Source organism: Pavona decussata, unplaced genomic scaffold (genome assembly GCF_977016875.1).
Source record: "Pavona decussata unplaced genomic scaffold, jaPavDecu1.1 SCAFFOLD_88, whole genome shotgun sequence".
NCBI lineage: Eukaryota > Metazoa > Cnidaria > Anthozoa > Scleractinia > Agariciidae > Pavona > Pavona decussata.
The window spans coordinates 95,705-105,000 of NW_028145505.1; the positions used below are offsets into that span (position 1 = coordinate 95,705).

Genomic DNA, 9,296 nt, shown 5'->3' on the forward strand with positions numbered 1-9,296 from the left:
CTTCAGGAGTAAAAATCTTTGTTTTTATTGATCGATGCGTACAAATAATTCTCAAAATGATAAGAACATCCTTTTCTAAATATGATAGTGAAAAAAGTGTTTAATTTGGTCCAATCCTCGCTAAGAAATGTTTTTAGGGAGTATCTCAATAAATTTATTTGCGCGTAAAATAGAACACGCGTAGTAAGCGGAAATTCAATATTTCATATCTTCCACAATTTATATCTTCATGATTGTTTTTCTAGCTTCTAAATAAATCACAGAAATGATTACAGGATCTCTCTCTCTCTCTCTCTCTCTCTCTCTCTCTCTCTCTCTCTCTCTCTCTCTCTCTCTCTCTCTCTCTCTCTCTCTCTCTCTCTCTCTCTCTCTCTCTCTCTCTCTCTCTCTCTCTCTCTCTCTCTCTCTCTCTCTCTCTCTCTCTCTCTCTCTCTCTCTGTAAGAGATTTGGTCAATTTTACGTCATTCGGAAAGAAGATGACGAACAAGATGGCGACGCATACTCCGAAGGGCGGGACGGAGAAGAAAACGTCATGATACACAGTAATGAAGAAGACAATGGCAGTGTTACCAGTGAAAATGTCCAGCTTAGCGATTCTTTTCAACCAGAGAATGAATTAACGTCCAAGTGCAAATGCAAATATAATGCTCAGAAACAACACGAAGAATTGACATTTTGGATAAACAACTCGAAGAACTGAAAGGTCTCCTACAAAACTCGTCGCTCCTCTCTGATCCAAATTCAGTTGCAGCTCTTCTCAGTGAAAACGAGCGCTTAAAATCCGAAATTTTACAACTGCGAAACGAGAATGCCAGCTTACTAACTGTCATCAAGTTAATTAATAAGCCAGACTGTCACCCAGCGAGGGAACCGCATAATTCTGAATGCCAAGATGAAGTTACCAACCCAAACAGCACAACTGGGACAATAAAAGACCAGTCGACGACCAGCAACAACAAACCGGGAAGTTCTAAGAACAAAGCAAATACGAAAAAAACGAAGATGACACCACAACCGAATTCTCAGAGAACTCCAGCGCAAACCGAGGCCGATGAACAACCAAGAAAGAAAAATGTTGTTGTCTTGGGTGATTCTATTGTGAAAGGCATACACGGATGGAGGCTCTCTAGGACACGAAATGCACCATTGGTGACAGTAAAATCGTTCCCTGCTTCGACAACAGAGGACTTGGAGAGCTACTGCGTACCAACGATAAGAGCAGAGCCCGATGAACTTATCTTGCATGTTGGAACACACGATTTGCAAATGAACACGTCCCGCCAAGTTATTGACAATATTGTCAACCTTGCGGATAATATTTCTCAAAACTGCACAAGTGAAGTGACGATCTCTTCGCTTTTAAAGCGTCTCGACAAGCCGAATCTTGATAGTAAAGTGACGGAAATCGACAACGGTTTGCGTAAATTCGCGGCCAACAGAGGTTGGAAGTTTATTTCGCACAACAACATTAATCGAAAGAATCATTTTAACTCCAGTGGCCTACACCTTTCACACGAAGGTAATTCCCTGTTTGCTTCTAATTTAATTAAGCATTTTAATTCTAGTAATACTCATTGAGGTGACTGCGAGAGTTCTATCCCTACTGATGTGCGTAAAATCCCTAGTGCCGCAAACTAGGGGTTTTAAAATTGCGTCTTTGAATATTGCTAGTCTCCCTGCTCACATCGATGAGTTGAGACTTTTTATGGCTGATAAAAATCTGGATGTTTTAGCGATTAACGAAACAAGACTAAGTGATTCAATTGATAACTCTTGCATTCACATCCAAGGATATGACATAGTCAGAAGGGATAGAAATCGTAACGGTGGAGGAGTATGTCTATATATTCGCTCTTCAATAAATTTCAAAACACGATCAAGCCTCATGAGCGACATCTACGAGGCAATTGTTGTTGAAATATTTAAACCAAATTCTCAGCCTTTTGTATTGTTGCTGTTTATAGGCCCCCGGGAACCGAAGACGAATTCTTTTGCTATTTTGAAGATGTAATTAAATCTCTCGACTTTGAAAACAAAGAGATTATTGTCATTGGTGACATGAACTGTAATTATTTGGCCGAAAGTAGAAATTCTGAACTGATCAATTTAACTGAAATCAGTGAAGTCTACCAGCTCACACAAATTATAAACAAACCAACTAGAATAACGGTAACTTCAAAATCGTTAATCGATTTAATTTTTACAAACCAAGAATCAAGAGTTGTGTCTCATGGAGTGATTGACTGCGGAATCAGCGACCACTGCCTTGTATATGTTGTTCGGAAAATTGCAGTTCCTACCAACAATAGACATAAATATATTACCACAAGGTCTTTCAAGAATTTCAACTCAAGTTTCTTTATTCAAGAACTGCAGTCATTACCCTGGGGAGATATTGAGTTTTTGGATTCGCCAGATGAAATGTGGGATGTTTGGAAACAACTTTTCACTAGTGTTGCTAACAAACATGCCCCACTAAAAACAAAACGAGTGCGACATAAAGTGTCGCCTTGGCTCACGCCTGATTTGAAAGGAATGATTATAAAACGTAATCATTACAAAAAGAAGGCAGTGCGTTCGGGGGACTTAAACGATTGGAATGAGTATAGACGCGTTAGAAATAAAACAAACAATAAATTACGGGACACTAAAGCTGCTTATTATCATAAAGAAATCGAAAATAATTCCGGTAACGTGCGAGAGATATGGAAAACTATTAATGATTTAATGTCGCGAAAAATTAAAAGTGACACAATCAACGAATTGAAAGTGAACAATTTATCATTCACTGAGCCTTGTAAAATTGCTGATGAGCTGAACAAACATTTTACTGAGGTAGGATCGACTCTCGCCTCTACTTTACCGCAGAACAACTGCGATTTTAAACAATATTTGTTAAAACCAAAGACAAACTTTCGATTAGAAAAGATTTCCTTAACATCCGTTCTTGAAACCCTAAACTCCCTTGCAACAAAGAAAGCTGTCGGGCTCGACTATATTTCCTCAAAACTATTGAAAGTTGCAGCGCCTGTCCTTGCGGAATCTCTCTGCAAAATTTTCAACAAATCTGTTGAAACTGGTACTTTTCCATCGGAGTGGAAAAGTGCCAAAGTTTTCCCAGTACATAAGAAGGATGACAAGTCTAATCCGAATAACTACCGACCGATTTCTGTTTTACCTGCTGTTGGAAAAGTTTTTGAAAGAATTATATATAACCAACTGTATTCTTATCTTTCAAGAAACAAACTTTTAACTAAACATCAGTCTGGTTTTCGTTCTCTGCATTCCACAGTAACAGCACTGTTGGATGCAACGAATGAATGGTATTTCAACATTGACCAAGGTAACACAAACGTGGTGGTTTTTCTGGATTTGGCCAAAGCCTTCGATACTGTATCGCATGAGATTCTCTTGAATAAACTTGAACTGTACGGGATTAGTGGACCGACTCTGGATTGGTTTAAATCCTATCTTTCTAACAGAGACCAAGTTTGTGTGGTCCAGGGATACACATCTGAGCCTCGAAAAATCAGCTGTGGTGTTCCACAAGGATCCATCCTTGGACCACTGTTATTTCTTATTTACATAAAGGCCAACATTATGACATAAGCATAATGTGATTTTATCTCGAGGCCCGTGATAGTTAATTTAGGTGTGCCGTTGCATGGGGCAAGGAGCGTTGTCAATCATAGAACTTAAGCCAATGAAATGAGGTCATATCTAATAACACCGAGGTTATAGGCAAGATCAATTTATCTCGTGGTCCTTCTCGCCTTCATTCCCATCGTGTTAACATCCGAACGCAGATCTCCGGTACTGTAGAAGAATTATTTTTTCAGGCAAGTTAAACATTTTTCTTTTTCTTCGTTTTTCTTTTCTACTTTGGGTTTCTTTTGTACCGTTTGACCTCAGCTGCGCAGGTTTTTTCGGGCAATAGTTGGGACATGTCTAACTCCACCCCCCGTGTATTGATTCTCGGACATTCCTTTATTAAGCGTTTAAAGCAGTTCGTCTGGAATAATTCCAACGATTTTGATCTTGACTTTCAAATCTCTTTGCCTGTCCTAATACGTTGGCATGGAGTTGGGGGTAGAACAGTCGAAAAGACGTTAAAATTCGACACACATGTCCTTCATTCCTTTCGCCCTGATGTCGTCATTCTCCAACTAGGCAGTAATGACCTCGTTACTCTTTCGCCCTTACGTGTTGGTTCAGCAATCGATGAGTTTGTCCATTTCCTACACGATTCATGCGGGGTGCAGTTGGTGTGCGTGTGCCAGACTATTCGCCGATTCTCAGCTGAGGCTTTTAACACAAAGGTCGGCATGTTAACACGATACCTAAGGGTTGTGTTAGATCCTATACCATATGCCATGTTTTGAGGCCATAGAGGGTTTTGGCAGGCGAAAGACAATTTTTATACACCCGATGGCATTCATTTGAACTCTAGGGGACAGCGTAAGCTATATCGTAGTCTCAGAGGGGCAGTCCTGCGATCTTTGCGCCTTTTGCCAAGTTTTCCCTCCTCGGAAGGAGTTTGTTAAGTTTGCTTCATTCTGATACAGATCTTTACATGTTTTGCCAGCTCTCAGTTGTGCCCTATGCCGAGCCTTTGATGTTTTATTGACACGTTCACCTATTGTTTGTGTCGGCCTTATATATTTGCTGTAAGCCATCGCCCCTTTTTGGGCGCGGCTACGTTTGACTCAGCTACAAAGCTGTTTGATTGCACGACTTGTTATACAGTCGTATGTATGTACGTATGTACTCCTTTTTGGCTGTACACGTATAATTATTTTACTGGCTCTGGCTCAATGTTAGGTACTGGCAGTTACCGCATGAGTGTACAATCCTTTCCGACCGCTCAGTTTTTGGGTGTGTCCTTTGCGCTCGGTATTCTGCCTTTGCCTTAGGCACTGTAGTACTTCTGGCGCTCAATGATCTGATAATTTTTTCATTCATTTCCGTCGCTATGAAGCGCATTATTTCCAGCGCTGTCCCTCTGCGGTTTACGTTATTATTTTATTTTATCGTAATCTAGTTTCTTATCTAAGAAATTTTATTGATAAGCCATGCCACCCAAGAAGCGTGCACATTCCGATCAGTCCAACACGCAAAGGAGAACGAAACGCACGCGAGGCTCCGACCTTTCTGAAGTTTCTCCTGACGACGCTGTTGCTTCTCAAAACCAGAGCAACCATCACAACCAGAACTTGATCTCAGTTGATCTGCAAACGCTATCCACCTCCATCTCGACGACCATTTCCCAGGCGATACAACAGGCGTTGGGACCCAGGGGCAACCGCAGCTTGACTCAAGACCTCAGAGCATCTTCAATTCCTCCTGTTGAAAATGATGGGGAACGTTCCGCCAGTGAGGCCATTCAAGGGGATATCACAGCTATAACACAAGGTACTCAGCCTCAGAGTTCCCCTCGGCAGCCATTTTCAAGCATAGCCATAGCTCTCGGCTCTAGAGTCAACCCAAAACTCAAAGCAAAAATTTGGGGTAACGAATATGTTGATTTTGGCGGGTTGCTTTCGTTGTCCCCAAATACCGATCGTTATTCCCTGTCCCTAACTCCCTCAAGTACGTCGTCTACTCAGCCCCAGTTGACACTAGAACCTAGCCAGCCACCTAAGAAGATTCATAACCTCAGTCAGTGGTTGTCAGCTTTTAATACTTTTGTCGCTATTTATGTCGAGAAATTTCCTACTGAGGCTCCTAAGTTAATGAAATACTGCGAGGTCGTGAGGGACATTGCGTCCAAACCAGGTGACTGGTCATTTTATGACGAACAGTTTCGTTACATAAGACAGTCAGCTCCCGACCAATACCCTTGGGATACTATTCATTGGGAACTATGGCTAAGGGCAGTGACAAATTTTCGTGCTCGACGGCAGGTTCCCTCTGATAAGGTCTCCACGCGCTCTCGGAACCGCCAGTCGTTTCCGAAGGGAACTTGTTGGGCATTTCACGCCGGGCGATTCTGTGGTGGGTGCCGCTACGACCACGTTTGTTTCAAATGTGGTTCACCCCACCCCTCAAGTCAATGTTCATCCCCTAGTTCACAACGCGCCCCCCCTGCCAGCCCCGGAGCCAAACAAGCCCATCCCCCTACTCAGCAGTCCGGTTACCCCCGTAAGGGTGGAAAGGCTTGATTTTCTTTTGCAGGGTTATGCTCCAGCTTTGAAACAATATTTGATTGATGGCTTTTCTTTTGGTTTTCGAATTAAGTTTATGGGGGAAAGGTGCCCTTTCGAATCCCCTAATTTGAAGAGTGCACAAGAGCAACCCCACGTTGTTACCGCTAAACTAGAAAAGGAGCTTGAAGCGGGCAGAAAAGCCGGCCCGTTTTCTTCACCTCCTTTTCCGAATTTACGCTGTTCTCCCTTAGGCATCGTTCCCAAAAAGGATCCCTCTGAATTTCGCTTAATTCATCATTTGTCGTATCCTAAGGGTTCATCTGTTAACGATTACATTCCTGAAGAATTCTCATCAGTTCACTATGCGTCTATTAGTGATGCCATATCTGTCATCAAGAAGTTAGGAGCTGGCTGTTTTATGGCTAAGACCGATATTAAATCTGCATTTCGCATCATCCCGGTTCACCCTAAGGATCATGCTCTATTAGGCATGAAATGGGCTAACCAGTATTATTTTGATCGCGCTCTGCCAATGGGATGTAGTTCCAGCTGTGGGATTTTCGACGCTTTTAGCTCAGCTCTCGAGTGGCTATCTAAAGATTTGTTCAATGCCTCAGGTGTTGTGCACATTTTGGATGACTTTCTCTTCATTGCCCCTACGAAGGAAAAATGTCAATCCGATCTTGACAATTTCCTTCGCATGTGTAGCTATCTCGGGGTTCCAATAGCACAAGAGAAAACCGTCGGGCCATTCAACACGCTACAGTTTGCTGGTATCACTCTCGATTCGGTGCGACAGGAAGCTAGGTTACCGGAAGATAAGCTTCAAAAATGCCAGCTGCTACTACATCATTTTTATATGAGGCGTAAAGTAACGCTTCGAGAGCTTCAGTCTTTACTAGGCCTTTTGAATTTTACCTGCTCGGTTGTCATCCCCGGCCGCGCTTTTCTTCGCCGAATGATCAATCTTACCAGGGGCATCCAGCGCCCTCATCACCGTATTCGCTTGACTAAGGAAACGAAATTTGACATTCAGGTTTGGCTTTCTTTCCTACAAAACTTTAATGGTAAGACCTTTTTCTATACTGAGTTATGGGCGGTCTCGAATCCTTTCGAGTTATTTACTGACGCCGCCGGCTCGAAGGGCTATGGCGCTATCTTTGGTAAGCATTGGTTCTTCGGCGCGTGGCCGGAAACTTGGAAGCATTTTAATATCACCTTTTTAGAATTCTTCCCGATTGTTATCGCTCTGCGCATCTGGGGGCCTTTGATGGCCAACAGATGTGTCATTTTTAACACCGATAATGCTGCTTTGGTTGACATCATTAATCATCACACTTCTAAACACAACTTGGTGATGATATTGGTCCGTGACCTGGTGTTAACCTCTTTGCGACACAACATAATGTTTCGAGCTAGGCATATTCAAGGTGTTCACAATACTCCCGCCGATTACATTTCCCGGTTTCAGGTCGACAAGTTCAAGGTATTGTGTCCGGGGGTGGACGAATTTCCGACGGCTGTGCCCGAGAGCCTTCTGCCGGAGAGTTGGTCACTAACCTGAGTGCTCTGCTTGAGTCCTCCTTATCTTCTGCTACTCGGAAAATGTATCAGAGAACGTGGGCAGTCTTTACCGAGTTTTACACACACTATTTTAATTCAGCTCCCCCTTCGCTCCCCCTGACCTGCGCTTCCTTGGCCCTTTTCATTTCCTATCTTAACGCCCGAAAATTGGCACCCGCAACCGTAACGTCTTATCTCTCCGCTATTAGTTATGTACACAAAATAGCCGGTGTACACGATCCTACCAAAACATTCGTCATTCAAAAACTTATGAGGGCTATCAGTCGCTCGAAGTCGGCTGATATTAGGCTGCCCATTACACGATCTGTTCTCCATCAACTGGTCCGCTCATTGCAGCATACCAACTCTTCGGCCTCTCAGCGCACTACGTTTTCCACCATGTTTTTATTAGCTTTTTACGGGTTTTTCCGTGTCGGAGAGCTAGCGACCAAAAGCCTCGATTGTTCTGATAGCGTTGTTCAATACTGCAACGTCAGCTTTCTTACGAGTTCAGCTGACATCCGCAGAGTCAAGATCACACTTGCTCGCTTTAAACATAACACGGACAATCGGCCCCATGATATCATTATTGAACGCGAAGATTCCCTTCCATTCTGCCCGGTAAAATCGCTCCTCGAGTATTGCCGGTTAAGAGGCAATAAGCCCGGGCCACTTTTCTGCTGTTCTGATGGGAGCCCTATTACTATTACCCATTTCAATTCTGAGCTACGTCGTTGTTTAACTTTTTGTGGGCTCGACACTTCTCGGTATAAAAGTCATAGTTTCCGCATAGGGGCCGCTTGTCTTGCAGCTGAGAATGGTTACTCCGACGCTCAAATCCGGGCTCTTGGTCGCTGGAAGTCCGACGCATTCAAGCTCTACATCAGGTCGGGCACTTTACATGCCAACTAACTACTAAGTAATATATTTAGGGATGAATGGGTCATGGCGTAGTTCAGACATGGGCTGCTACCCTTTCTTATTTCTTGCCTGCGGTGCATTCGCCTTTGCGTTACTTATAAATTCTACGGCTCTCAATTCCTAAATAGGCGACTTAGGTCAGTCATGGGCTGCTAATTCGCCGCTTCGGTGCATTCGCCTTTGCGTCGATTATACATTCTACGGCTTTAAATTCCTACATAACGCGGGTAGGCGACTTAGGTCAGTCATGGGCTGCTAATTCGCCTCCTCGTTTTAGAATAATTTGTTTTTCACGCTAGTCAAGCTGACAATTGTTTACAGATTGCGTCCAGGATGAATTGAGTCAGACATTGGGCTGTCGGTTCATCCTCGGCATTCATTTTTCTGACTGCTTAGCGATTTCGAATAGTAGTATTTGGTTATGTTGTCTTTAATTTTTCCTAGATCTAGATACTGATATGGTTTTCATAGCTTGCTCCAGACTGCTTCAATTGTTTGTCTCTTTCACGGGCTGTGCCCGCCATCGTTTATATCATTTACACTGCTATATCGTTTTCATGTTGAACGTAACGCTGGTCAGTCATGGGCTCGCATCGTTACCGTTCTCTTCGGTTTGTCACCGGTGATATCCAGGCTCTGCTTTTCGTCTTGGTGGGGTTGCCACA

The 9,296-nt window shown here is 43.2% G+C and overlaps 2 protein-coding genes across 2 annotated transcripts in view; both read left to right on the plus strand.

Annotated features, from left to right (window-relative positions):
* The first annotated feature begins 5,026 nt into the window (after positions 1-5,026).
* Positions 5,027-6,183, plus strand: LOC146474535 (uncharacterized). The gene has a single exon (XM_085116891.1). The coding sequence runs from the start codon at positions 5,074-5,076 to the stop codon at positions 6,160-6,162; it is 1,089 nt and encodes a 362-aa protein (XP_084973017.1). The 5' UTR covers positions 5,027-5,073; the 3' UTR covers positions 6,163-6,183.
* A 58-nt stretch (positions 6,184-6,241) lies between these two features.
* The window catches only part of LOC146474536 (uncharacterized), a 3,350-nt gene continuing 295 nt past the window's right edge, over positions 6,242-9,296 (plus strand). The window contains exons 1-2 of the mRNA XM_085116930.1: positions 6,242-7,183; positions 7,567-9,296. The exon at positions 7,567-9,296 is cut by the window's right edge and continues 295 nt beyond it. Coding sequence (XP_084973056.1) covers positions 6,242-7,183; positions 7,567-8,622 — 1,998 coding nt within the window. The 3' untranslated portion in view covers positions 8,623-9,296. The remainder of the gene's footprint in view (positions 7,184-7,566) is intronic.